Here is a 26,817-nt window from a genome sequence, read left to right as displayed (position 1 = left end):
ATTGCGGGGCATTTATTTCTTGTTGTTCGATGCGTCGTCCTGGGAGGGAACCAGTACTCCCGGAGCGTGACGGTCTCCCTTCTGTTATGCGACATTACACATATATAGATGTGTGTGACACTGACAAGTATGCGAAGAGGAACACAGGACCGCTTACAACAAGGAAAACGATATTTTTTTTTTTTTTTTTGGTAAAAGGAGACGTGACTAGATTCGCAGGAAATCTCAAATTTCATAATTATGGCTGCCACCAGCAATTTCCACCATAGGCCCCATTAGACAATGGAATTGCCAGTGCCTTTCTCGGCTTCCAAAGTAACTCCCGCCGCCTCGAACTTCGTTTCTTGGAATCTTCTAGCTGAAACCCTTTTCTCAAATAGCTGATCGATCTCCGTGAAAGTTCTATCCTTGGTCTCGGGGATAGACCAGTAAGAGCACACCAAGCCCAGGAAACAGAGTCCGCCCCAGAAGAAGGAAGATTTTGCCCCCCAGTTCCAGGCTGTCGAGCTAACCTGGTATGTGCCCAGAATGCTCATAGGAGTGTTGATGATTGAATAAATGATGCGACCAATGGCGAGCGTCTTGCTTCTCAGTAGAGCAGAAGGGATTTCTGTGCCAAGGATGAAGACGATCGGGATGACACCGACATAACAGATAAAGCCGTTGACGACGAGAAGAGCTGCGATACCCCATGACAAGGAGCTCTTACTTGCACCTTGCGGAATCCCAAGTCCACCCATGACAATATAAATAACCGTGAGCACAGCCAGACTCCAGATAAAAAGTGTTCGCCGACCAACGTAAGGCAATACAAACCACTGTATCATGATGAGCTTACGTTAGTAAAAAATATTTCCAGCGTCTAGTGGTGATGGCTTATAAAGAAAACCTACCAACACAATAGTTCCCGCCAGACTGAGCATGTAGACGATGATGGACATGTTGTAGGACCAGTCGTCGGCCAAACCAGCTTGTTCAAAAAAGTAGGTTGCATAGGAGCGCAGCGTCGAACCACCAATAATTTGCGAACAGTACAAGGCGATGACAAGGATAGTGCGACGAAGATCGGGCCCTTTGAAACAGGCCATCCACGTAGTACTAGAGTTGATTATGCGTTCATGTTCCGTTGTTAGAACCATCAGAGCCACAGTCTTGTCGATGTTGAAGTTGGCAGCTTCTGCAGATGAGAGTCGCGCCAGAGATTTCTTTGCTTCGTCGAGTCGATGGTGGCGTACAAACCACCAAGGCGATTCTGGCGCAAAGAGCAACGCGACTACTGCAGGGATAGGCCAAAGCCATCTGTTTAATGCCAGTCAGTGTTTCTGCGTCTGTGTTATAATGGTGAAGTATTGAAAACCTACTGGATAGCGTAGGGAATGCGATATGCCCAGGGAGCCTCCGCATCTAGACAAGCGCGATACACGACGGTACATAAGGTTTGTCCGACAACCTGCCAGTGTGTCAGATCAGTCCTTCAAAACCAAAAACGGAGAGGAAGTAGAGCAAGTGTTGGCATGACTTACCCACATCTGGCTCACAAAGCTCGTCAAGAATGGCCTCAGACACATTGGTGCAACCTCGGCAGCATATGCGAGTGTGGTGGTCTCCAACACACCGAGCGGGATGGCTATATTTTCAATGCGAGACGCAAGACGTCAACAAATAGTCGAATCGGCCGCCAATAATCAGTCGAAAGAAACTTACACATTAACAGCTGCGCAATTATAAGTACTGCAAGATTTGGCGCGAAGAACTGCATAAAAACGAGTGGGGGAATGGAAACCATGGCGATCATTAGAGTCTTGCGGAAGCCATACCGATCGGAGAGGAAGCCGGCGAAATATAGGCCGACCAGCACTCCTATGGTTGAGATATTGTTGAGTCCCGATTGCCACGCGGCAGAAATTGCGTATTTGCCGTTCGCCTGAAGCGTGCCATATGCCTTTTGGAATGCTGGCTGAGAATAAGCGTTTGACGTGGTGTGGAAGTTATAGCCGTCCATAACACAAGTGGCAGACAGTGCTAGACTCCAGGCGACAGCCTTTGGGAAGAGTTTGGCAGCTTGCATAATGGTCATTTCATGCTCCCACACATTGGCCTCAGCAGCGTCGGTCAGAAACTCTGTTTGGGAGGCCTGGACTTCCGCCGCTTGCTTTGACTCTTTGGACGAATCCATACTCGATGCCGCGAGTCAGAAATGAAGATCTTTAAAATGGTAGCCTTGAGAGAAATTGCTTGTCGTCGCAAGTTGGTCTTTTGTAAATATCCTGGGAGGAATATAAATATATAATTCCCCGATCGCATCCAAATCTCTGTTCAGCACATATTTTATGTCAACCTTTCCTTGTGCCACAATCCACGTGTTTAGATTTCGCCTCGCAACACCAGTTGCAAATATTCACTGCCGCATATAATTAACAAGTTGTACCATTTGAACGTGGGCTGTCAGCACTAATTGACTGGCCAATGACGGGGATCGCTGCTTCCGAAGAGTCTCCACTTGTGCCGACTCACCGTGATTCAAGGCGAACGACGTAAGGGCGTGCTAAACCAAAGCGTGCCAGGATTTGCCGACAAGACCCACTACAAGCGAGAAGCAAGCACAGAAGGTTTAAGGCACAAGTGCCTTAAGTTCGATGAAACTGAACAGAGCAAGCAGTCACAAAGTCTGCAGTCATTGTTTACGACTTCACACAAATCCACTGATATATTGATGCTTTGGTCATACGGTGTAGACCTGTTATGTTCAGAGTAATCATTGTTATCGCATCCCCATCAAAGCTTCCATTCTTTCCCTACAATTCAACCCCGTTTTACCCTTACAACCAATTGCAGACCGGAAACAGAAAAGATGAACCGGCTTAGAATGACACCGCAGACGGCTCGGATCGCTGGGCATCGTGGCTACAGCACCGCCGCCCCAGAGAACACTCTGGCGGCTTTCCGCATGGCACGCGACGTAGGCGGTAAGGGTGTCACTTGCGAGACCGATCTCGCACTGACCAAAGACGGGGAGATGGTCCTGATCCACGACAAGACGGTAGACCGAACAACCAACGGTCGCGGCCTGGTCAGGAACATGACCTATTCAGAAATCGCTCAGCTTGACGCCGGTAGCTGGTTTGACGAGGCATTTGCGGGCGAGCGAATTCCTCGGTTAAGAGAAGCGTTAGATCTGGCGGAAGAACTTGATATTATCTACCAACTCGAGCTCAAGATTTACGATCAGAACAACATCATCTTCTCGAAGCTGAGGGAAATGATTGACGAATTGAACTGTTCACATCGATTGCAGTTCTCCTCCTTCGACTTCGTTCAGCTCAAAGCTGTAAAGGAGGCCATTCCCGAAGTTCCTACAGTCGGCCTGTCACATTCCCGACTAATTGAACCAGGTGCCGTTGCACTGGAAGCCAACATGGATGCAATGAATCTGGAGATCCAGCATTTCGCAAGTGGCGAAGCCCACCAGCTCCATAAGGATGGAATTGCGGTATTCTTACATGTTCCACGCCCTGAGCTACTCGAAAGCCTCAAGACCTACGGCATAGATGTGGAGGCCCAGGTCGTCAGTTGGGTCCGTGAAGGATGGTTAGATCATATAATTAGTGATGATGTCGCACAGATGGCGAGGATTATGGATCAGGTTCGTTGATAAAGGATATAAGTAGAGGGCACACATGAGAGAGATTTTCCTGGAGGCTGCAAGAGATTTCGATTATAAACGTTAATACACCACCATTCCTTTTTAAGAATGGAAGTTGTCAAAAACAGCGGATTGATATATGATGTGGGAGAATGCGTAGTACTCGAGAAACAATGGAAGAGGGAGGAAAACAGAGGCGCCAGCGTTGGCTGGCGGGCTAGGCTTACATAACCCCCTAAAAGCTACGTGAGAACCTGCATCTGGGTAGGAGGGAAGGCCCATAGACCCCCAAAACACTGCTAATTTGTTTGTAAAAAGGATACCCGCTAGGGCCCAATAAAATGTCGAGCCATGAATCCAGATTCCCCTCCTCACGGCCCTCTTCTTCGGAAATAAGCCTAGTTTATATGCTGCACTGCACCCTATTCGTTTTAACGCTAGTTTTTAAGCCCCGGATGTCGTTAAAGGGGCCCGCGAGTGTCTATTTCGGCCAGCATCTTTACCTATCCAATGCTCACCTCTACCCCCAAATACAAAAATGGGTACTGGTGTCACGACAACTACAGCTAAATCTAAAACCTTCATCGATTCAAATACCGCCATCATTACCCCCTGGGCACTGCACCGCTGATGAGCTCCTCAACGGCCATGGACGAAACAACGCCATCACATTCTTCGGCGCCTGCGGATTCTTCGTCACATGCGAAGTCCATGGTGGCTTTGGGTCCGACTATCCTTCCCGGCGAAAATGAAAGAACCTCAAATCTACGGCACAAAAACGGCGTTTCTGGACCAAATAAAAGGCATTATCGCGTTCGTACTGGTTGCCTCGTTTGCAGAACCAGAAAAGTGAAATGCGGCGAGCAACGGCCAAGCTGCGACAACTGTATCAAGTCTAGAAGGACTTGCATCTACAAACCGCCAGCTGCGCGGAAATGGCTTTCACGCTCAACTACGGTGAACAACCAAAGAGACACGGACCACCCACAAGACCTTAACGGCACAGGCTCGGAGCCTCTTGTTCCTGCCCCAGACACGGAGCAGGAAGAAGAATCACCTGCCCACGGGCAGCATTCTTTGATCCGGAACCCATTCGACTTTCTTTCACCTTCGGAAACTATCATCCCCGGTGAGGCGATGCAGTCCCATGATCTACAAAATCCGGGCGAACTGCAGTCAGACGTTCAACCTGCCGTCGTCCCGTCCCCTGTGCATCAGCCGGATATCTGGACCAGCATTCAACCACATATGCAGCAAAACAACAGTGTTTCAGGTTCTGTTGAGACCTGCGCTACCGATTACCAAGGTGTTTACGATTCCTGCCTCGGAAGTAGAGATTTGGCAGATTCACCCACAGATTCTCTCTCTTCTCTTCACGGAAAGACTTCACACCTGATCTGCTTGACTGTGGACGTGGACAAGGCTGCAGCTACCGCAAGACCCACAGAATCTTCATTTTCCTACTTCATTGAAGAAGTGGACTGCCCTTTTGTTTCACCTTTTGACACAATGAACTGGGCAACCATCAAAACTCATATCGCCGAACTGGGTAAAAGGGAGGTTCTTGTGGGTATGTCCATCGATGCCGTCGAGTCTTTGTACAGGGCCTTGACGCATCGGTTACCTACCACATACGCAATGTCTACCTACAATACCGTTCTTGTCATTTTTCCGTCTGCATGCGGCAACAACCAGGTTGATTTTGATGTCATCCTAATTATTGCTTTCCTACTTTGCTTGTTTAAGCTCACCCTTCCTAACGAGGATGGTCCTACCGTCTCTATATTACGCGGTGATTTCACGACAAGACTAGAGGCTTGGCTGCTAGAAGACCACCAATCGTCGATATCCTTGCGAATTGGTACCTGGTTACAGTTTCTAGATACGGCTTCCAAGCGTGGAGGTTGTAAACAACTGTTACCCGAGCCGATTTTCGATCTTTTATCTGACAATGTCATTGTGCCTAATATTCCAGCGCTGGACAAGATGTCTCCCGAAGACGCTTTATACGTCAGCGTCAGTGCACCTGTTTTCGAATTTTACTCGAAACTCCAGGGAATCTCCAACCGGGTTGCGGACGTAACTCACTACCATAGATCGCGATTCACTCCCACAGACCAGGCAGAAGCAGCAGAAATACTGTCCGGTTTGACAGCAGACCTGCATTCCCTGTGGGATGTGCGACCCAGCTTGTTGCGACTACAATCTGCCGATATAACTCGAAACTTTTCGTCCAGGATTGCACAACCCCTTGTTGCGTGCATTGGGGTTTGCCTAGCGAGCTACTTTGTCGAGTTTGTTGTCATCGGGCGTATTCTTGGTGATCCCCTGTTTGCATCACCCAAAGCCAAGCAAGCCATGGACGATATACGGGATATTGTTGATGGTGGCTGGAATGTCTTGAACAAGAAGGAGGGGCTCAACCCGGGATACCTTCGGCCGCTGTTTTATTATGGCGTCGAGAGCTTCGATGAAGAGAAGACGACATGGGCGGCGGACCGACTCCGACAGATCAACAATCCCATCAGCAGAGGGGCTTTTTTCGCATCGTTTGTTAAGCTGCATGGAGAAGCACAAAGGAGTCAAAAACGAAGAGTAACGTTGAAATACTTTTGCTATCAGAATTATCACATTCCTCCCCCTTTTATGTAACAAGTAATAAAGACGGGAACTATTCTCACCCTTGTGCCTCCTCTAAAATTCGCGTCATCTCCGTAAGCATGGTATGGTGGATGTCTCTCTTGGCGGCAATGAGACCTCTATTCTTGCTGAGATCCCTCCCTGCTCCGAAATCCATCTCCTTCCCGTCCAGGTCCGTTACTTTGCCACCAAGCTCCGTGAAAATCAGCTGGGCACCCGCGTGGTCCCAAATATACATCTTGGTTGCGGGACTGGTGGGCACGAGAAATTGCACGTCGCCACCGCCAACTATGAGAGCTGCATACCGAATATGCGAAGACCAGACTTCCGTGCAGGGAAACTCCACCTGGAAAATGTCGGCTAGTTGAGCAATTACATCATGCCGATGGGTCGTGGCTGCGGCGCAGTCCACGATATGTAGCCTCTGTAAGCTGGAAGCAGTCAAAATGTCTAGAGGAATGGCGTCCCTCAGCCCGCTGGGCGTCATTGTCCGAATGGTCGCGCCACAGCTTCGGACAGCGGTGAGCATAATGCCTAAACCATCCGTGTCAACATTTGCCTCGGAAATTTGGCTCATTTCTGCGCTGATGTTCGGACAACCCAGTACGCCAACGACTTCCTTTCCGTTTTCGATCAGAGCCAAAGAAACAGCGTATTGTTGGCCCTTCAAAAAGGCCGCTGTCCCATCAACAGGGTCCATGACCCAAAATCGCTCAGACTTGCTTCCAACTCCGCATCCGCCGAGGTCGATCAAATCCCACATCTCTTCGACCGATTGTGGCTTTGGCAGTGTCACTGCTTCTCCGGTGGATAGATCTGCAATGTCCGCTGCCGACAGCACCAAGTCGTAGATCTCCCTGCTAAGAGCTTCATCGCTTCGTAAAACAGCTGCGTTTTCCTCTCCCAAAAACTTATCGTCCGGAAAGCTGTCGTGGAGCGCTTTGATCAGAAGTGCTTGCGCTGCGAAGTCGGCAATGGTGACAGGCGAATTGTCATATTTTGAGATTTCGTTCACGGTAAATTGCATACGTTTTGTCACCAACGCTGCTCTCAAGACAGCTAATTCCGCAACATGCCGCTCTTTTGCGTAGGGTGCCATCTTTCGGGCGGTGAGTTTGACGAATGGCATTGTCGAGAAGATGGTTGTTGTATTTCTTTGGCAGAACGCAACTCGGCGCGTTGAATCAATACCAAGTATGTGTGGCTGACATGCGCTGAGGTTCGTGTGCGTATTAAGCTAGAGAGAAAGGCAACTGTGCTTCTTACTCTCGGTTAAATAAGGAGTCATTTCGCGTAAAATTTAGAATATACGAAGCAGGATAGTTCATAGCTTATTGCTAGAGTTTGGTTACTACAACGGAGCAGGACTCGAGACTTCGCAGTAGCGACATTATTAGGAGAAGGAATTGCATTTTCCCAGCACTCGGCGAATGAACAGATCCAAATGCAGCTATTCGCTTGGCTGTCGCACAAATATGTTGTATATCATGTTGATCTATTACAGCCGATGTCCACTTCAATCCGGGGCCCCACTTGAAGCGAGAGACAGTTGTTGCGACCTCGGGAGCTCGGCTACCTTTCTGATTTCCACCATTAAATAATCTGAGCTGCTATGTCCGATTCGTTCAAACTCGAAATCTTGCTTGTTATGATTATGGCCCCACGAGGCCTGGAAGTAGGACCCAGTGCGGTCAGAAACGTCAGAGTACGTGACCAGCACGCCAGCATGGCTAGCTCATCAGAATGGATGGTATTGAGTCTGGGCGGGAGGCCCAGGCCATTATGTAAGACTTAAGATCAGGTAAGCCGCCCTGTCATGTGACGGGGTGAGCTTCTGGTCAGAAGTCCATGCGTAAAATAAGATAGATGGTAATGAAGGAAAGGGGAAGATAATAGAAATGTAAACACGTTCACATCGAAAAAGAGAGGGGTAAGTTGACAGCAGCTTCCGTTCGGAATTTCTGCCAACAGCCATCGAGTCCCTCCATCCACGAGTGATTTCACCCTGCAGAAAATGGCAGGTTGCTCTGGCCTTGGCCATGGATCTGCTTCGCCATGTCGTAGGTGAGTGTTGAGATGCATGGCACGGCATCCCACCCCATTTCAATATACCATCCATATTTATATACTATCCATACTAATGTACTAACCACGTATCCTACCGTTCCTAACCGCCTCAAGTCCTTCTTTTAAAACTCGTAAAGGCCGTAATCGTAACACCAAACTAATCCTCGGGTCCTCAAACCGTTTCACCACCAGCAACAAACCCACTAACACGCGACAGAGCCTACGAAAAGAATCAAAGCACTGCTACAAAATGCCGGCGAGAAGAAGAAAATGAAGAGAGGGAAAGAAGTGAAGAGTACAAGAGAGAGACATCGGAAAAGAAGGGCTGTATTTATATGTGGTCGTCAAAAGTTGCGAGGACTGGTCCAATTTAGTAACCAGATACGTTCGTACAGCCCCATATTTCCGATTAGGAAGGCCGCCAAATACGGCGGCTACAACAGTGTGTTCTCCTTTACATACACGACTACTCACAAACGCACAATCATATACTTCCTATTCCCACTCGCAAACGTGTTTTTCTATGACTGAAGTAATTTTCTGACATATTTTGTTTAATTTTGCCAACTACATATATCAAAAAGCGTTCATTGAGACACTGCGAGCTGTCCAATTGTGTTGTAATTTTACATTCTTGTTGGGAATCATGTTACCTGGCGTTTTTTTTAAAAAAAGAAAAGGAATATATTTCACATATGCGCTTCTCTTTTTATGTCATATTGTATTTTTTTCTTGATCCGAATTAAAAGTTGAAATCTCAAAATTACGCAATCAAATTGAAATTTTATGTAGGTTCCCGTTTCAGAATTAAAAACAATTTGAATGATTGCGTCTACGGACAATCAGGACTCCACCCCATTCTATGACACAATATCACTTTCGGACCCACAGCGGTCAGACGGCGTCTGGCGCTCATGTGGCCATGGTGCGAAATCGGTACTTGTTTGAGATCGGCCCGAGCACACACGCAAAGCATATCTTCCGGGATCCGGTGATGCTGAATATGATACCGCTGGCAACCATCCCATAAAGGTAAGCTGTCGTTATCGAGCGCACGCGTTTTTGGCTACTGTGCCCGGTAAAAGCTATCACGAGAATCAAGAGAGTATATCTCATGAACGAATCTGACTCCCCAAAGACGGTCTTGGAATGATACTACTCCAGACGAGCAGACCTTCACCACACATCGTCACATAGCCAGTAACTTTATACATTGCATGAAAATGCTATCATAACTGAGCTTGCCTTTCACGCACTCGGTTGCTTGGTCACATCGTCCTCTGCCAGGTCGACTTTCCGGTACGTAATCACAGTGACCGGACCCACAAGACCGTACTCAGCGTTCCCTGGGGGCTTCGTGTCCGAGCCAAATAGGCCTGTGGGCGGGGCTCCGCTGGTGCGCAGCGAGTCCCAGATGACAGACAGGCGGTTGGCTAATGTGGTTGATACAACCACGCGAACCGTGTTGCGTTCACCGGCCACCAGGTAAGAAGTAATGTCTAACCGCGCGTGTGTCAGTATGTCGAATGGTGCAAGGGCATGACCGTTGACGGATACCGTCATAGTATGAATCACTATGCCCAGCGACAGAAAAGCACCGCTTGAATACCGCTCTGTACTATTGGCGGGAGGCCACTGAAACGTGGTCTCGTAGTATCCTCGTCCTGAGACGTGCTCCAGACCGGGGATATGCTGCCAGGACACGAGGCTTTCGAGATGGTGTGTCGAGTTCCAGCGCGACGCATCAGCAGAAACATTGGCCAGCGGCGTGGGAGGGTCCCAATGTTCTACGACAAGTGTCCAGTTGTCGAGGGAAAAAGGCGCGACCGACACGGCGGGCACGTTGTGGATGACACCATCGGACGTGCGTATCCACTCAGAATGTCCAGACGTAGATGAACCTACGATCGCACGCAGCCCGCCTGTCACCTGTCGCACGTCTAAGACACCGGCTGAAGTGGCCGTTGCGTGGAATGCGTGCTGTTCGTCGCTGTGAAACCCGAATAAGACTGCTTGATGTGGGCCAAGAGTAAGATGAATGGTGATAGTACTTCCTTGTCGGCTATAGATACCCATGGGCGTGATGGCACCACTCCAGGCATCATAGCGATACGGCCGGCCGGTCGATTGGAACTCGATTGTGCCGGCGCTATTCTCTTCGCCATCGTGGTAGATGAAAGCGTACTGTGCGTGCCCATCGGCCGTCTCTCGCCATATAGGCCACCACTTTGTTGTGAATGCCGACGCACGAATCCGGGTGCGCGGCATAATGCCGAGTGATTCCATCACTTCGCTCAAGCCATCTTCACGTGGCACATGGTGTACATTGTCGAGGTGCCGCAGTGCCCTCAACGTGTGATTGACATAAGCGTGTCCGGCTGGGTCATGATGTCCGCCGAGATATGACGGGATTTCACCGGCGAAGACGACGCGTAGACCCGAGCGGGCGTGTTTGGCGAGCATGTCGGCGCCTTGTACAGTTAATACGTCACTCCCGCGGACGATCAGTGCCTTATATGCCTGCTTCATGGGAGCCAGAACACCTTTTTGCACCACAGTATCTCGACCCTGTAGTGTCTCCGGATCAAGGTAGCCATATGTGTATCCCGCCTTGAGGAGATCTTCAGGCTCATAGCCAGTTACAGGCCGCGCGTAGGTCGTGCGCTTCTGGTAAAAGGCCACGTCCATCTTGCTGGCACCCTGCTGCAATATGTACATGGCACGCGACAGGTAGTCAAAGTGATCACGGATGAAGTCCCAAGCTGGTTGGTGGCGGCCGAGCATGTCAGACCAAGCGTACGTAAAGGCGGCATAGCCGGGCCACGTTGTGTTTGGATACTGAAAAATCATTAGCTAATGCCTGTCAACCAAATAATTCTTGATGCGGGGTGTTGGAGAGATCTTAACATGCCTCTCCTGAGTACGGATAGCCGTGTAGCACCACAGCATTGACGCCACCTGCAAGCAACCGATGGATAAGTTGCAGCAACTGCGGCATAGTCATCTGGTATGCCTGGCCCAGCACAGCTCCGACTTCGGCTGATATAATCTTCTTCCCCGACATGTACGCAGGGGAAGAAAACTGGCGGTAGGCGTCAATGTTGCTTCCAAATGCGAGATCTTCGCACTCGGGTATGTCTGCTTTTCCAATCAATGATTGCTGGGAGAGTTAGTCTCCTCTTGTTACCGGGCTGGGTACTGGGTGTTGCGATGGGCGTATCGTACCATGTCGACGGCCATGTTATAGCCAATTTGAGAAGACCAGTCGACGTTCAAGTACGTCCTGGACCAGGTGCGGAGCGCCTCGAGGTACTCTCCGTACCCTTCGGTGAGCTACTTCCGTCAGAACAAACAGGATCCTTCGGCATGGAACACGCACGAGGGAGAGTAAGACACTAACTATTGTCCGGTAATCAGCGACATGGCTGTGCCCAGCATCTGGCTCGTCGGTGACAAACCAAACGCTAAAGTGGTCGAGGAGACTGTTTTCGTGAAAGAGTAGGGGATAGTACTTGTTTATGGAGTATCCCCAACGCTGCGCAAACGCCGTCGGCAGCTTCGGCGTCCAATAGACATTCGGGTTGATCTCGATGCTGTCCTCCCATGCACACCGTGTCACCTGCCGCAACCGCTCGCGTGTACCGTTGATCAGTAGGTGCTTCTCCCAAAAGTCGGTCATGACGCGGGCACCGCGCGCCGAGAAGTGGTCCACTGTCCACGACCCGTTATGGACATAGTCAGTTGGTGTTGTCTGCGGCCCAGCCACGACGGTCGGTGGGTGTTGGGCGCGTGCGCCAGAACGGATGAGATATACTGCATATACGAGGTGTTGCTGCTGACTCATGTCGGCCGGGCCGGAGGGCGTAAAGTCGACATCAAGCCATCCATTTTTGCCGACCTGCGGCGTCATATCTTCGAGACTGCGCTCCGCCAGCGTGTGCTGCGTGATAACCGGCTGAGTATGCCCATCCGCGGAGAAAGACGCACTATCCAAAACAGTCGTCGTGTTGGTGATCAGCCCCGTGACGACTGCCTGCAGCACGCCTGCCCCCCAGCCGGGCACAGTGCCGTGGAATGAGCCGCCGGCGGCCACGATGACATAGTGTGGCACTAGATCCCACATGAGACCGGTATCGTTCTCGTGTGCCGGTACGCCTTGGCCTTGGTTCGGACCCATGGCAAAATCCATTAAGAGTCCATGGTCGTCGTGTGCTTGAATGGCTGTGTCAAGGACATTTTCTATCAGGAGTCAGCAGCTAGCACGCCGATGGGCATGGGAAGTCTCTTAAAATATACTCCAGGCAGGTGTCCCCCAGCCGTATTTGTTCCAGTCAGTGGGGACATAGGTACCCCGCGACGCGCCGTAGAGGTAAAAACCAAGCAGCTCAACGCCGGCTGCACCGCGCAAGCCAGCCTGCGAAATGTCGTCGTAAACCTGGTCGAGGTCAACGCAGGCATCTGGGATCCAGTAGCGCAGACGGGGACGGTATGAAACAGCGGGCCTCAAAAAGTCGTGGCGCACAGAGTCGTCCCGTGTGATGCCGGAGAGCGCGTCCTCGGGATGTTGTTGGTTGGGCGCACCCCATTGGTCGAAAAACAACAACCCAGCGAAGGATGGTATCTGTTTGTCAGTAACACATTGGACACTACGTTCCATGCTTGAGAGTAACGACTTACTCGGATTTTCATGACGGCGTATAAATGAAGCTATTCCTTGACCTGCCAATACGCAAGCACTTTTCTATGTTCATGTTTCTGGGTGAAGCAGTGTCCAGACTGGATGACTAGATCCCCGCTTCCCCGCACGTGAGCTTGATCCGTGTGAGAATCCGTCCCGCACTTACTATTGATGAACATCCTACACAACTTCCACCATTGAAGTGGTCGGTACCTCGAAGAGATGGTGACTCAAATTAACAACACTAAAAAAAGCCAGAAAAACAGCCAAAAGGACCAAAAAGAAAATCAACTCTGCGTCGGCCGGGAATCGAACCCGGGGCCTGTCGAGCTTGCGTCAGATCATGTGACCCGACCTGGCAACGACAGATTTTACCACTAAACCACCGACGCTTAGACCTGTTGTTGGGAAACAGCGTCTCGGCTGAGCTTGTGTAGTGCGGTTCAAGCCCCGGACTTTAATGGGAAGTCTCACAAGGCAAGCCCTACTAAGACAAGACAACTCCACCAGAGTAGTGTCTCCCACATTCAATTACGGAAAGTACCTGAAACACATTTATAAGCTCGGCGGTAAACAGCACCCAAACATCTAGTTGCCTATTCCGTAGTATGTCCCGCAACTCCCGCAGCTCCCGCCACTCCCGCAATTCCCGCAATTCCCGCAATTCCCGCAACTCTCACAACCTCCGCAACTCCCACAACTTCCGCAGCCGGCCACAATTTGCGCTTTCAACAATTTGTGAGCATCGTACCTACCTACTCGAGGAGCCGTCGAACCGTAGCCTTCGAGCAACATTACCATGTCGGCGAGGAAACGTGCCAGACTGGCCTGCAATCCTTGCCGGGAGCGCAAAAGAAAATGTGATAGCAATACGCCATGCACCTCATGCACACAATATGGCTACGAGTGTTATTACACAGCTACGGTAACCGTTCCTACCCGGCAGAGAAGGCCACGAGCCCCGCATACTGCGTCACCAAAGCACCTCCAAGAACATGTACCCTCACTTGACGGACCAAATCTTGCAGCTGACAGCACGACCGGCGCTGTAAACACGGCCCGTTCTGGTTTGGTCCAGCGGTTAGAGGGGAACTCGGGAGCAGCATTCGTCAGAAGACTCGGATTGAAAATTGATCCAGCCCGCGCGCCAAAACTCAATCTCTTTGGCTGGAATCTGGGAGCTCGGCAGCTGTCCACACCGTTTGATGCAACGCAGCCGGCGGTCGTGCTTCCCGTCGTCGAAATTACGTCACTGGAGCATTTCGAAACCCTAGCCCGAGTCTACTTCGAAAAAGTGCACATATGCTACGGGTTCTTCGATAAGAGGGCATTCCTTGAGCGGCTCCACCAGCGCTTTCAGCGACAGACACTCTTGACGTCTCAACAGCCCAATGTGTTTGACGGTGTTCTGGCGGGTGTAGCCGCCCTCGGGTGCTTGTTTTCACAGCAAATGGCCACCATGACGGAACTACAGCTTCTTCACACAGCATTCCACGCTTTGAACATGCACAAGCTTGTAGGACCCCCTTCAATTGACCTCATCAACGGCTGGATATTGCGCACCATTTACTTGCGGTTAACGGATTCGCCCTACACAGTCTGGATATCTAGCTGCACAATGATGCACCTGATCGAGGCGTCGGGATTGCTCGCAGATATCCCTGCTTTTCTACCGCCGAGAGAGCAATGCGATCCAGAACTGGAACAGCGGATGGTGGGTGTAGCGCATCACCTAAACGTGTGGACGTCGTTCGATTTGGGTTTATCGCGAGTGGCATATCTGAAGACTGAGCTTTCGCTTCCTCCGTCCCCCATGAGGGATGACGTCACGACAGAGCTTCTGGGACTTCTACCCATGTCAGTCAGCTTAGATCCGGTGCTGTCGACGAATGAGACCGACCTAACTTCGACCTTGTCTAAACTCCTCAACCGGCAACACACGCTGGGGCCTTCCCTAATGGCGCAGTGCAATCTAGTCCTCTGCATTCTCCGGCGGATACATACACAGAATTTGGACATTCCATCAGAGCTCGCCGAGCAGGTTTTGATACTGCTCAAAAAGGGCTTGACATGTGCCCGAACTCTGGTAACGAATTGCAGTCCATGGCACCAGGTGTCGAACGTTCCCTTCCAGACCGTTTGCGTGATTCTAGTCATGGATACGCGCTCTGCCCTCGCTATGTTGCCAGAGGCTATGCAGACGCTGTATCTCATCGCATCTATCTACGACACGGAACGTATGCGCGAGGCGTGCAGTACAGCCCATCTATTGGTGCGGCTCCATCAGCAGCGCCGGAAAGATGACCTTGCTGTACTTGGCGAGGCCCTCAAAGCACAAAACCAGCACATATGGGCAGAATCATCTGCCAGGGTGTCATTGCAGACACCGCTACAACCGTCGTCGTCGGAACAGGCGCAGCCTGACCCCAGCGCTGATGAGTTTTCCTGGCTGGGGGCGTTGGTCGCAGATCTTCCCGGTCTTCAAAGAGTCGACTTTGAAGAGTTCTTGAATACGGACATGATCGAAAGCATGTCCCTAATAAATGAACCATGGTCGACCCCAGGCCCAACTCGTAGTCATTAAGAAGTACGTATGACCGCAGTAATAAAAGATTAGTTCATTTCTTGATTCCTTTATTTTGATGCCGTAGTCTACAAATTACACGAATTGGCAACGGCTCCACTGATTGATTGACAGGCCCATGCTAGTGCCGGGAAAGTGTGCGGATATTGCGGTGTCACGCTGGTAGCCCAAAGCCCTTATTAGACCTCTACCATCGAAAATGGTGCAAAGACCTGTGACGTCGCAGATGTACATATATTCCTTCTCTTTGCTCAGTCACTGTCTGCAAGAGTTAGAAGACTCACTATAACCCATTTTCCATTCCAACTTTCTGACACAGCCGCCTTCCCAGACCCCATACACTAGTCCACGCATATTGCAAAGTATACCTCGTTTCCAAACCAGAGAATGGGCACCGACTCACCGGCCCCCGGGCTGAGCGACAGCAGCCAAATCACCTTCGACCTTCAAAATCTATCAATGGGTCGTGGCCGGCCCTTTCCACCACCAATTCCTGACCCTCAGCACTATCTTGTCGATTTTGACCTTCCAGACGACCAGTATCATCCCTATAACTGGAAACTTTCTAAAAGGTACCCAAGGTCGCTCTTTACCTGCTCGTGGCTCAAGGAACGGAGAAAGAAGAGAAAGAGAACTACACACGACAGCTAATCGATTACATTTCTACAGAGTCTTTCTATCAATTTTAGTGTGCTCCGGAACATTCGTTGCCTCTTTCAACAGTGCCGCGTTCGCACCAGCTATCGAAGCAGCAGGGGTGACTTTCGGGGCCAGTGCCGAAGTAGCAACTCTGGGTACAACTTTATTTGTATTAGGTTTTGTGGCCGGACCAATACTTTGGGCACCGTTTAGTGAACTTCAAGGAAGGAAGTGGCCACTGACAATTGCATTGGTCGGTGGCGGCATATTCTCCATCGGTGCAGCAGCCTCGAAGGATATTCAGACCTTACTTATCTGCCGCTTTTTTGCTGGCGTGTGTGGCTCAAGTCCCTTTTCCGTTGTTCCCGGCGTCCTCTCAGACCTCTTCGATAACAGTTACCGCGGCGTGGCTATCGCCATTTATGCACTGACAGTGTTTGAAGGGCCTTTCATGGCACCAATCGTCGGTTCATTCATCGTTGCCTCTCCAGAAGTCCTCAGCTGGCGATGGACTCTTTACATTCCAGCCATTCTCAGCCTAATCGTTGGTGGTATTTCAACTGTTTTTTTGCAGGAGACGTATGCCCCATGCCTTCTGGTGAAAAAGGCTGTTCGTCTAAGGGAACTGACGAACAACTGGGGAATTCATGCCCGACACGAGCGGACTGAGGCAGGGGCACGAGAACTAATCGACAAATACTTTATGCTGCCCCTGAAACTGCTTTTCACGGAGCCTATCGTTTTTCTCGTTTCACTCTACATGTCGATTATTTATGGGATTGTCTACGCCCTTCTCGAGGCTTACCCATATGTCTTCCAGCACGTCTACGGTATGGGAACCGGGGCCAGTTGCCTGCCCTTTCTCGGACTTTTTTTGGGCGTACTTTTTGCGTGCGCTTTCATCGTCATGCAGCAAGCAGAGTATGTCCAGCTACTGGCAAAACACGACAATGTGCTGCGGCCTGAATGGCCATTGCGGTCCACAATTGTCGGAGCTCCAGTTCTGTCTGCCGGTATCTTCTGGTAAGAAGCTAGAAATATGCCCCGCAAGAACTGTGTTCTACATCATTCCTGGTGCCATTATGAATGCTAACGAATTCCTGTCTCTATATGTTCCATTTCAGGTTTGGCTGGACTGCCTTCACGTCTTCAATCCACTGGGCTGTCCCCACGGCGGCGGGGGCTTTCATTGGCTTCGGCACACTCTGCGTCTTCCTTCCATGTTTCAATTACCTCATTAATGCATACCTCCCTTTGTATGTCAACGTTTCCACCCAGTGTTTTCATTCCATTCTTTTAGGAATCCAAATCTGCACACAGTGGTTTGTTCGCGTGTGAACTAAAGCGGTAAGGTGCTAACAAGTCTTTGTACGCTCTGAAAAGAGCTGCTTCAACAGTTGCTGCAAACGTGATCCTGCGTTCCTTGGTTGCGGCGAGTTTCCCACTCTTTTCCAAACAAATGTTCCAGGCCTTAGGCACGCAGTGGGCATGTACACTACTTGGAGGCTTGTCCGTGGTCATGATCCCCATTCCTCTTATATTCCAAGCGTGGGGGCCATGGCTGAGGCGAAAGAGTAAACACTCGAGCCATATTTAAGATATAATGGTATTCGACGGTAGCACTTACCAGAGGTATCTCCGATTCATTTACTTAGAGTATCTTGTCACTTTAATTGATAAAAAAAGTCAGAAATCTTTTTGAATATTAAATAAATACTAAAACTAGTTGATTGTTTGAACGTTCATGACTCATTTATTCCCGTTACATTTTGCGCTTTTAATAGCCGACCGCGATTAAAATCCAATTAAAAATGAATACAGACCTCGATTGATACTTAATAAGACGAATGAAAAGAATGACCAAATAAAATTCAACGGAACTTGAAATATCGGACGTCGTATGTAGAACCAAGCTGCTGAGAACCATGCGACCGTTTTACGCCGGAGGTAAGAGAGGCGCAATTCACCACGCAGAGTTGACACGAAGAGGGCGAGGAGGCCATTTTTAGCGCGTGATGTATAAAACGGCGTAGCAGTACTGCAGAACAGGTGGCAGTGCTTGCCACTTTTATGGGTAATTGTAACAGGCAATAGAGTACGGAGTATGTCTGTGACCGATTTATTAGGCAGTATCGAGATGTAGGAAAAGACGAGAGCAGACAAACGATACTATTCGTACGACACGCCGAACTTAAACATAGTACCCATACGACCACAACTGGAAATATTGGGCAACGTAAGTGGTATACCATTCAACCATAATAATGAAATAGTGGCCAGACCAAGGTAGTCGTTTACTCGAATATGTTACAGAATACCATTTCCAAGCACCATATTTGGTTTCAACGGGGTGTAATCCCCCTACCAGTCCCGACTAACCTGGCAGCTAGCGTTGGGGCTATGATTAGCAGGTCGTCAGAAAACGGGCCACATTTGTTAGTAATATACAAACCTTCTAGACAGAACGGCGTTGAGCACAAAAATATTTGTAGGAATGACAATAATTTCTGACAGTTAAGGGGCGTCATCCCCATGGCAAAGCATGTGCTTCTGGGATGGTAGTGACAACCCCTCATCAGATACAGATATCAGACTTGAAATAATAGAGGTGCAAATCTATGACGGGCACTTATGCCTTTCCTTGTGAACGCTATGATGTCGTATGGATGGTTATTGTCGTCGCGTCACCGGCGTTAGCATGATTGTTGTAAATATCTACACCTCTACCCCGGCTTTAAATACACATCGGATGCCAACGAAGAAGTGTGTTTCACGTTGAGATAAAAAATGAACTTTGCGTTTTAGTCTCTTTTCACGGAACTTAACCAAATCTGCCAAAGGAGTACGAGTCGCAACACATCATGTCACTAACACTTGACGCACATTCAGCGGCTCCTGACATAAACTCGAGTGACATGAGGCTTTTACATTTAAGGGGAATTCTATATACGCAGCGCCCGTTGCACCTACTGGGAGCCAGTTTCTACCACAGAATCCACCACTCGCCTAGGCAGGGGTTCTCAACGCTGACCTTTTAAATGTTGGCGGTGGAGGCCAAGCACCTGCCTTGTAAGGGCAAGAAAATTCATGTTTCCCTGACCCAACCGCGATGCCTTTCTCGTTCCCTGACTCTTGACTCGCCGCTTGCCATTCGGATGGTAAAACGACAAGTGCCCTGGCGTTGGGAGGAACAACGAGGGTCATGTTGAACGTGTCCTTGGCCTCGTTAATATTCCAGGAGCATGAAATTCGCCCGTACGGGCTCTCATACGCCACGTCTGCATTTGTGATTGTGCCGCCTGGAAGCGGCTTCACCATGATGGACCGCCACCCAGGCGTGCGAGAGGCAATACCACCAACACACTCGTGTAACCAATTGGCAACAGAGCCCAGGGCATAATGGTTGAAGCTAGTCATTTCGCCCGGGTTGATCGTGCCGTCGGGAAGCATACTGTCCCACCTCTCCCAGATGGTTGTTGCGCCCATGGTGACTGGATAGAGCCACGACGGACAGCTCTGCTCGAGGAGCATACGATAGGCCATCTGGTGGTTGCCAGTGCCTGAGAGAGCATGCGTGATAACGGGAGTGCCTGCAAATCCCGTCGCGATGCGGTACTTGGCGGCCTGGATGAGATGGCAAAGGCGTTCCGCCGCCCTCTTAACCTTTTCGGTGCTGTCAAAGAGCCCGAACCGGAGCGCAAGCGCATATGCCGTCTGAGTGTCTCCCACAAGAAGACCGGAAGAAGCAATATACTCCCGTCCGAAAGCTGCCTTGGTTCTGGCAGCATCCTCACTGTACCGATGTGCATCCGCTGTTTCGCCGAGGAGAGCACTGATTTTGCTAATGGCCTCGAGAACCCGAACCAAGTAGCAGTCCGCGACAATAATGACATCGGTCCGTCCGGCGGCTGCGTCTTCCGGAGGAGCTGCAGGGTCGAGCCAATCACCAAACTGCCAGGGATTCTGGTCCCACAGACCGTTGGCGCCTCTGGGTATTCCCTTGTCTACCCATGTCTTCATGCTCGGATACTGCCTGCGCAGAATCTCCATATCACCAGAGCTGGTATAGAGGTCCCACGGTGTCAGCACAGTGACATCGTGCCAGACACTCTGCGCCCCCAAGTCGTCCCCAAGAACATCAGGGACCACAAGCCCTGGATAGCCCGGGTTGTTGTCTCGTAGTTGCTCGGCCAAAACGTCATCGAGCCAACTTCCGAGAAACCCTCGCGTATCGTAGATGAAATTGGCCGAGGGAGAGAATACTTGAATGTCGCCCGTCCAGCCAAGTCGCTCATCGCGCTGAGGGCAGTCTGTTGGTATCGAGAAAAAATTGCCTTTCATACTCCACACCACATTTTCATGAAGCTTGTTGATGAGTGGTTCAGAGCAGGAGAACCATCCGGTTCGCTTCATGTCACTGTGCAAGACAAGGGCTGCAAGGTCCCCAACAGCGGGCATGCTATCGGGGGTCGGCCACCCGTCCACCTGCACATAGCGAAAGCCGTGGAAGGTGAATTTGGGCGACCAAGTGGACGGCTGAGTGTGCGTCTGCTGAGACAAAAAGACACGGTCGAGTGCCTTGGCGGTCCGGAGAGGGCGGGTGCCCAACTCGCCGTGCTCAAGGACCTCGGCATGCGTGAACGTGATGGTGTGCCCGTCTTTGTCTGCCGCTGGGAGACGCACTTGAAGCTTTCCCACCAGGTTCTGGCCGAAGTCAACAAGAGTTTTGCCAGACGGCGACTTGAAAATCTTGAGCGGCGAAATAGTCTCGGTGACGCGTACAGGCGGCGTGTCCGAGGAGACGAGCTGAGCAGAGGGGAACGCCAGCTCCTCCGTTCCCATCCAAGCCCCGCGCTCGTCGAAGCTGGGATCGCTGTCCCACCCCGTTGTTTTATTGTCCTCGCGAGCATCATAGTCTTCTCCGTCGTAAATCTCGGAGCGCACAGTCGCACTGTGACGGCATTTCCACGTGTTGTCGGAGGTAAGGGTGTACAATTGACTGCCGTTGTTGAAGCGAACCTCGAGCTGTGCTAGGAATGCAATGCGATTTCCGTATATCCAGCGCTGATCGGCCCAGGCTAAGCGACCAGCGAACCAGCCCTCGGCAACCTCGACACCCAGGATATTGGATCCTTTCTTTGCCTCTCGGAGCTGCTGGGTCACGTCGAACGTCGAGAAGAGAAGCCGACTCTTGTAGTTCGTCCATCCAGGTGCCATTTCCTCGTTGCCAATCTGCTGGCCGTTGAGATACGCTTTGTACACCCCATGCGCCGTGATGTAGAGGCGGGCTTGCGATATGGCCCCCGCGTCGTCGGGCAGCAAGAAAGATTTTCGGAACAACATGGGTCGCAGCGTCTCTCTTTTCGAAGGCTGGAACGAAGATGCCGTCAATTTTCCTTTCCAGTCTGCGTTGTCGAGCAACGCAGTCTCGATGGTGACCGGACTTGACCACTCGGTGCTAACAGTCGTGCTGTTCCCGGAGTCGTCTGTGGACACGCCGTGAGTCCGGACCTGAACTTGAACGGATTCTCGTGACGCCAGAGCTCGCCATGGCCAAGGAACCAGAACCGAGTCCGCGCTTCTGACCGTAAACGTGTCTGGCCTTTGCGTTGGATCCTGCCCAATGAGCTGAATCTCGTACGACTCTTGCACCCAATTCTTCACGTCCCCGTCAGTGTCGAAGCGCCACGAAATCCGAGGTTTGGCATGGCCAATACCAAATCCAGTTGCATGGTGCTCGAATGTGAGCGATGAGATTCGAATTGAAGGCATTTTGAGCTAAAAGCAAAAGGGGTCAGAAGAGTGTCGATGGGTGTAGAGATCGAAGAATAACATAGAATGGACGGCTCAAGGCGTTTTAATGCCAGTCGTAATTTGTTTTGTCGCTGCAGAAAGCTACTTGCTGCGCCGTTGTTCTTTGCGATAAACTCTCAGGTGACAAAGGTCCAGTGTAATCGTTATGTACGACGTACTCGGGTAAGACGTGTCCGAATGGCTTACCTTCCCCTCCCCCTGAACGGGAAAAAACCCCGCCTTGGCAAAGTCTCACTGTCGGTTGTAATTACATTTGCCGGGCTCACATTTGCGACGAATACGGCGGACACAAAACCTGGGGTTGCACTTGTGACATCGTTGTCCGCTCATGTTGGGCCCCGCCTAATAACCCGTTTTTGGACAACGTCGGCTGAGTGGTCTTTTTTTAACACTGCTAAGGCCCATGCGCTTTTGCTGTCTCCATCCTCGCCAGTCGATACGGCGTGAACTGTGAATACGAGACTTCTGTAAAAGCTCTTTCGTCTCACAATGCACCGACTCTTGGCTACTCTCGTGATAACTGCTCGCGTGCTGATGCGGGGATGAAACAAACCTGGTGCGCTTGGCCGTCCAGTTTGTGCGGAAGCCACGGTACGTCTTTGTTTATGACGAATAGAAACGAAACAACAAAATCCACCCCAAGTGAGCAACTCCAAACAGAAGGGAAACAAAAGTAGAGTGGACCTACCCAATGCAATCCAAGTTTCCTTCCTCATCTGGGTGATCCTCTCTGACGCCGTCTTTCCCCGGCCACCAGAACAAGCCTAGGCAACGCACCGACCAAAGACGGTCTCTGTCGATCTTGCGGAGAGATTGCGGGGAAGCGTCATAGTGGCATGGGGCTCCGCGCCGACGGGGCAATGTTAACCGAATGACCGGGATCTGGATCGTATTTCGACATGCAATTCGTCTCTGAGATTCTTTGAAGCAAGCTTCGTTCCATCTCACTGCCCCCTGTACGTTCTAACTTCCTTTTCGTCGCGTTCGGTACATACCAGGCCGAAAATTGCGTCTACGAAACAAGGATCACCTGTGTGCATTGGTCTTCATGGACGTTGTTGCTTGTAAGCCGGATAAGGCCACACGTGAGTATGTAAAAAGTAGGATATTTGTCGGTAGTTGGTATAAAACGGGTCGCAAAGCAGCCCGCTTTTCACTTATGGATCAATTGCTCACCGCGCTTCCATTTGTTACAAGAAATACTTTCCTTCTCAATTGCCTGTGTCCTACAACCTTTCTTATCGGGGTTTTTTTTTTTCCTTTTTTTTGACTCATCCAAAGCAACCCTCATTATGGGAAACGACGAAACGTCTCCGGACATAGTCGTGGAGAAGCCGGCCATTGGTCACGTGGAACAGTCCGTCCTGGAGGAAATCGGTCATGCCAAAGTCGACGGCTACGTCAGCTATGGCTTGGCCAAGTCCCGGTTCGACAACCTGACAATCCCTCAAACAATCTGGACGTTCAAGCGTGTTGTCCTGATCATCATTTCGGTTTACACCGGTTACATTTGTGAAGGATTTGAAGTACGACCACACCTCCTTGACTCTCGTCCAGTAAAGATAGCATCACCATACCGTGTTGGCTAACATGACAACAGCTAAATTCTTCAGGCAGTGTGATTGCAAATGCTGGCTTCATCAAGCAGTTTGGCTCGGGTGATACGGCCGGCGTGAGGTCACTGAGCGCGACTTGGGGTATGCAGTGCATTTCTCTTTTATCTGGATCGTGACTCTCTCCCCAGTTGAACTAAACACAAACTGACTGTCGTGAATAGTGTCAACTTGGTCAGCTCTTCTCGTATGTTTTCGCCTATACTTTATATTTTGTACCTTGAGTTGGCCTCTTATTAATTGGATTAGAACGTCGGCCAAATCCTTACATTTACGCATATCTCCTGGTACGTACTAAAGGATCGTTGAAATATCACACTGTCGTTTCTGTCCATTGAGGCGATGATGTTAAAATGCGGATTCTAACTTCGGGGTATAGGTTCGCCGACAAGTTTGGACGCAAAGCTTCATTCTATCTTGCTTGGACCTGGCTTGCTATTGTACGTGACGTGCCCTTTTTGTTTAAGGGATAGGCAGGAGGTTCGATGATGGTGTTCTATAGACTCTCTGCTAATATTTAACAGGGATGCATGTTCCTCAACGTCGCCAAGTCCCCATCAGTTTGGGTCAGTCGAACAAGAGTTATCGTCACCAGCGGCATGGACCTGACACTAACATCAACAGGCACTAGGAAAGCTGTGCAACGGTGCAGGCATTGGTGTGCTCCAGTAAGCGCTTTTGGTTGCTTGTTTTATCCATCTCGGGCCCGACGGAATGTCACTCTAACAGTATACAAGGGTAACATGCCAAATCTATGCCATGGAAGTCAGCCCCAATAAAATTCGTGGTGGATTGGTCACGTTTCAGGCAGTATGGTACGTATCCAGTCTCCAGTTTCTTTCGTAAAGCCTATTTATATTGCGAGTATTGACAACATCGCTTAGGAGTGACATTGGTGGCATTATCATAGCCGTGATGATGCAGCAACTCAACTCCAAGTACCCCGACAATTATCTGCTCGCTATGCGGATACTCTGGGCCCCGGTTGGATTGATGCTTATATGTTGGATTCTTGCCCCCGAGTCGCCATGGTTCCATGCCCGTCACGGAAACAAAAACAAAGCTTTGAAATGCATGAAGCAGCTCTACGGCGGTGTCAAAGGCTATGACTTCGAGGAGGAATATTCGATTATCGAAAAGACAATCGAGCACGAGAAGGATCTTCTGACGAGCAAAATAAACACTCTTGAGATTTTCAAGGGTGTTAATCTAGTAAGTGGCGTCACCCATCGACCTAATTTCAAAAAAAAAGAAACAAAAAGGATTGAAATTCAACTTTGCTAATACGATTTTACGTTGCTTAGAAACGCACCCTCACGGTCATGGTCCTTTCCGCCGCCCAGCAGCTTGCCGGTCTTGTTATTATCAGCACTTATTCCACTTGTACGTTTGGAATCTCAATACTACGTTTATATGTTGAATGTGCAACATTAACCATAATTAAAATTCACAGACTTTTTCTCTCTGGCTGGCCTGACCGACCCGTTTCTCGCGACCGTCATCCTCGCGTAAGTTTTGATATCTAGTTTAACACAATTTGTTGCAAAACTTGTGTCTAACGCTCTGTGCACTTTGTTTCTAGTTGCGTCAACCTTTTGTCCATGATATGCTGGAGTTTAAGCACCGATAAGCTTGGACGACGCTTGATTATTTGTTATTGTCAAACTTTTACGACAGTGATTCTTTTCGTCGTCGGTGCTTTGTGGTATACCGGTGCGCAAAGCGGAAGCGTTACTGGTGGCACTGTCCTGGTAAGTTCTATTCCCTGTGTCTTAAGCGGGACTGTCTTTTTTTTTTCCAGAAACTTTTTGGTTCTGACCGCAGTCTCTTACCAGCTCGTTATTTGCTGCTTGTGGAGCTTTTCATTTCAGCCTATCAGCATGTCTTATTACCTCTACTCAGCGGAGTTGCCCTCTGCCTATCTGCGAAGTATGTTTCAAAGTCATTCCCTTCACCGTCGTTGTTCTTAAATTAACAGCTGAATAGCGAAAACTGGACCTGTCACTTTCTTCGTTAATTCAATTTTAGGCATTGCTGCGTGGTACGTTTTGGTGAAGCACATTTCCCCCGCTCCAGCAACCCATTTTGTCTGAACCTCAAGTTGTATTCTCAGCTGACACTGCCGTTCAGTTATGCTACACCGCCTATGCTTCTTGCAATGGGAGTGAAGTCCGGGTTTGTGTTTGGCGCTTTCTCGGTGCCCATATGTATTATTATGTGGCTGACGGTACCTGAGACCAAAGGGTAAGCTTAGCCTTGTGATCAATCGCACGGTGGGGAACATTGACTAACTTTAACACAGTCGGTCGGCTGCGGAAATCGACGAGCTGTACGAGCGCAAGATCCCTGTGTGGAGATGGACCAAGACTGTCACGGCAGTGGAGGAAGAGATGCAAACCATTACTCAGATCAAAGGTAATGTTGGATCGCAGCCTTGAACTGTACGTTGAGGGCCTCAAAGATAGCTTTGCAGTTGCGCTTCCTTGCCCTAAACTAAACTGTCAAAGAGGCAGCGTGCACAGCGAACGCTACAACCGCAGGGGGGCACATAGGAGCAGATAAGGGAACTTCCAAACATCAGACTTGGGTAGTGACAGTAAAGGTGCATTCTAAGTAAAAGAAAGGCACAGCGAGGTCAGGTTATACTGCATAGTTTGAAGTGCATGCCCTGTTCATATAATTTCATCTATGCCTACTTCTTGTCTACCAACAAACGTAGTGTTACTCTTTATTTTCAGCCGCGTCTGATCAGGATTGCTTCCTCGCCAGGTGGCTCTACCCGTCCCATCAACGGCGCCAAGACCCACTCGGCGTAGGCACAGACTGCACAGTGCATTGGACCTGTCTGAAGGATACTTCATGCCTCCTGCCACGAGGACGTCGTTTGCGCAACCTATGGTGCCCGCTAACTTTCGCCTCAGAAATTTTGTTTTGAAAACGATACAGATCTACGTTTTCATACACTATTCATGTTTTCTTACTTGCGATAAAATCTCGTGGTAAATGCCTGCCTCATATACAATTATGACTGGGAGGGAATTGCTCAGCAATAGTAGAATCTCCTCATTTCTTTTATTTTTTTTCCTTCTCACTATGAAGTCTAAAGAACAGCATAGTATTTCAATTTACGATCAGTGCT

General features: G+C 49.9%; 10 protein-coding genes and 1 non-coding gene across 11 annotated transcripts; 5 read left to right on the top strand and 6 right to left on the bottom strand.

The window, feature by feature from the left end:
- Positions 1 to 275: 275 nt before the first annotated feature.
- Positions 276 to 2,176, bottom strand: SPSK_01574 (MFS transporter, SP family, general alpha glucoside:H+ symporter; the record flags this gene model as incomplete). The annotated part of the gene is made up of 5 exons (XM_016728483.1): positions 276 to 818; positions 894 to 1,299; positions 1,362 to 1,450; positions 1,524 to 1,627; positions 1,705 to 2,176. The coding sequence occupies 5 exons, from the start codon at positions 2,174 to 2,176 to the stop codon at positions 276 to 278; spliced, it is 1,614 nt and encodes a 537-aa protein (XP_016590293.1).
- Positions 2,177 to 2,851: 675 nt separating this feature from the next.
- On the top strand, positions 2,852 to 3,652 carry SPSK_01920 (glycerophosphoryl diester phosphodiesterase; the record flags this gene model as incomplete). Its single annotated transcript, XM_016728819.1, has 1 exon — positions 2,852 to 3,652. One exon carries the CDS (start codon positions 2,852 to 2,854, stop codon positions 3,650 to 3,652), a length of 801 nt encoding a protein of 266 aa, XP_016590292.1.
- Positions 3,653 to 4,291: 639 nt separating this feature from the next.
- SPSK_01547 (putative C6 finger domain protein) lies at positions 4,292 to 6,295 on the top strand (the record flags this gene model as incomplete). The annotated part of the gene is made up of 1 exon (XM_016728456.1): positions 4,292 to 6,295. The coding sequence occupies one exon, from the start codon at positions 4,292 to 4,294 to the stop codon at positions 6,293 to 6,295; it is 2,004 nt and encodes a 667-aa protein (XP_016590291.1).
- Positions 6,296 to 6,320: 25 nt separating this feature from the next.
- SPSK_10418 (3'(2'), 5'-bisphosphate nucleotidase) lies at positions 6,321 to 7,382 on the bottom strand (the record flags this gene model as incomplete). Its single annotated transcript, XM_016736839.1, has 1 exon — positions 6,321 to 7,382. One exon carries the CDS (start codon positions 7,380 to 7,382, stop codon positions 6,321 to 6,323), a length of 1,062 nt encoding a protein of 353 aa, XP_016590290.1.
- Positions 7,383 to 9,598: 2,216 nt separating this feature from the next.
- Positions 9,599 to 11,134, bottom strand: SPSK_01687 (uncharacterized protein; the record flags this gene model as incomplete). Its single annotated transcript, XM_016728594.1, has 1 exon — positions 9,599 to 11,134. One exon carries the CDS (start codon positions 11,132 to 11,134, stop codon positions 9,599 to 9,601), a length of 1,536 nt encoding a protein of 511 aa, XP_016590289.1.
- A 118-nt stretch (positions 11,135 to 11,252) lies between these two features.
- Positions 11,253 to 13,039, bottom strand: SPSK_01609 (uncharacterized protein; the record flags this gene model as incomplete). The annotated part of the gene is made up of 5 exons (XM_016728518.1): positions 11,253 to 11,510; positions 11,576 to 11,683; positions 11,751 to 12,589; positions 12,647 to 12,971; positions 13,028 to 13,039. The coding sequence occupies 5 exons, from the start codon at positions 13,037 to 13,039 to the stop codon at positions 11,253 to 11,255; spliced, it is 1,542 nt and encodes a 513-aa protein (XP_016590288.1).
- A 283-nt stretch (positions 13,040 to 13,322) lies between these two features.
- On the bottom strand, positions 13,323 to 13,420 carry SPSK_11235. The gene has a single exon. It is a non-coding gene; the product is annotated as a tRNA-Gly (tRNA).
- A 407-nt stretch (positions 13,421 to 13,827) lies between these two features.
- SPSK_01611 (uncharacterized protein) lies at positions 13,828 to 15,612 on the top strand (the record flags this gene model as incomplete). Its single annotated transcript, XM_016728520.1, has 1 exon — positions 13,828 to 15,612. One exon carries the CDS (start codon positions 13,828 to 13,830, stop codon positions 15,610 to 15,612), a length of 1,785 nt encoding a protein of 594 aa, XP_016590287.1.
- Positions 15,613 to 15,999: 387 nt separating this feature from the next.
- SPSK_01597 (MFS transporter, DHA1 family, multidrug resistance protein) lies at positions 16,000 to 17,829 on the top strand (the record flags this gene model as incomplete). The annotated part of the gene is made up of 4 exons (XM_016728506.1): positions 16,000 to 16,184; positions 16,282 to 17,274; positions 17,376 to 17,507; positions 17,649 to 17,829. The coding sequence occupies 4 exons, from the start codon at positions 16,000 to 16,002 to the stop codon at positions 17,827 to 17,829; spliced, it is 1,491 nt and encodes a 496-aa protein (XP_016590286.1).
- Positions 17,830 to 19,257: 1,428 nt separating this feature from the next.
- On the bottom strand, positions 19,258 to 22,023 carry SPSK_01446 (alpha-L-rhamnosidase; the record flags this gene model as incomplete). Its single annotated transcript, XM_016728359.1, has 1 exon — positions 19,258 to 22,023. One exon carries the CDS (start codon positions 22,021 to 22,023, stop codon positions 19,258 to 19,260), a length of 2,766 nt encoding a protein of 921 aa, XP_016590285.1.
- A 1,334-nt stretch (positions 22,024 to 23,357) lies between these two features.
- On the top strand, positions 23,358 to 26,116 carry SPSK_01448 (hexose transporter; the record flags this gene model as incomplete). The annotated part of the gene is made up of 16 exons (XM_016728361.1): positions 23,358 to 23,591; positions 23,666 to 23,762; positions 23,843 to 23,865; positions 23,928 to 23,965; positions 24,058 to 24,118; positions 24,203 to 24,244; positions 24,303 to 24,346; positions 24,416 to 24,493; positions 24,563 to 24,890; positions 24,983 to 25,061; positions 25,132 to 25,186; positions 25,261 to 25,429; positions 25,550 to 25,607; positions 25,665 to 25,719; positions 25,809 to 25,922; positions 25,981 to 26,116. 16 exons carry the CDS (start codon positions 23,358 to 23,360, stop codon positions 26,114 to 26,116), a joined length of 1,611 nt encoding a protein of 536 aa, XP_016590284.1.
- Positions 26,117 to 26,817: the final 701 nt, after the last annotated feature.

Source organism: Sporothrix schenckii (assembly GCF_000961545.1).
Source record: "Sporothrix schenckii 1099-18 chromosome Unknown Cont42, whole genome shotgun sequence".
NCBI classification, from domain to species: domain Eukaryota; kingdom Fungi; phylum Ascomycota; class Sordariomycetes; order Ophiostomatales; family Ophiostomataceae; genus Sporothrix; species Sporothrix schenckii.
This window is presented reverse-complemented; position numbering and strand designations above follow the sequence as displayed.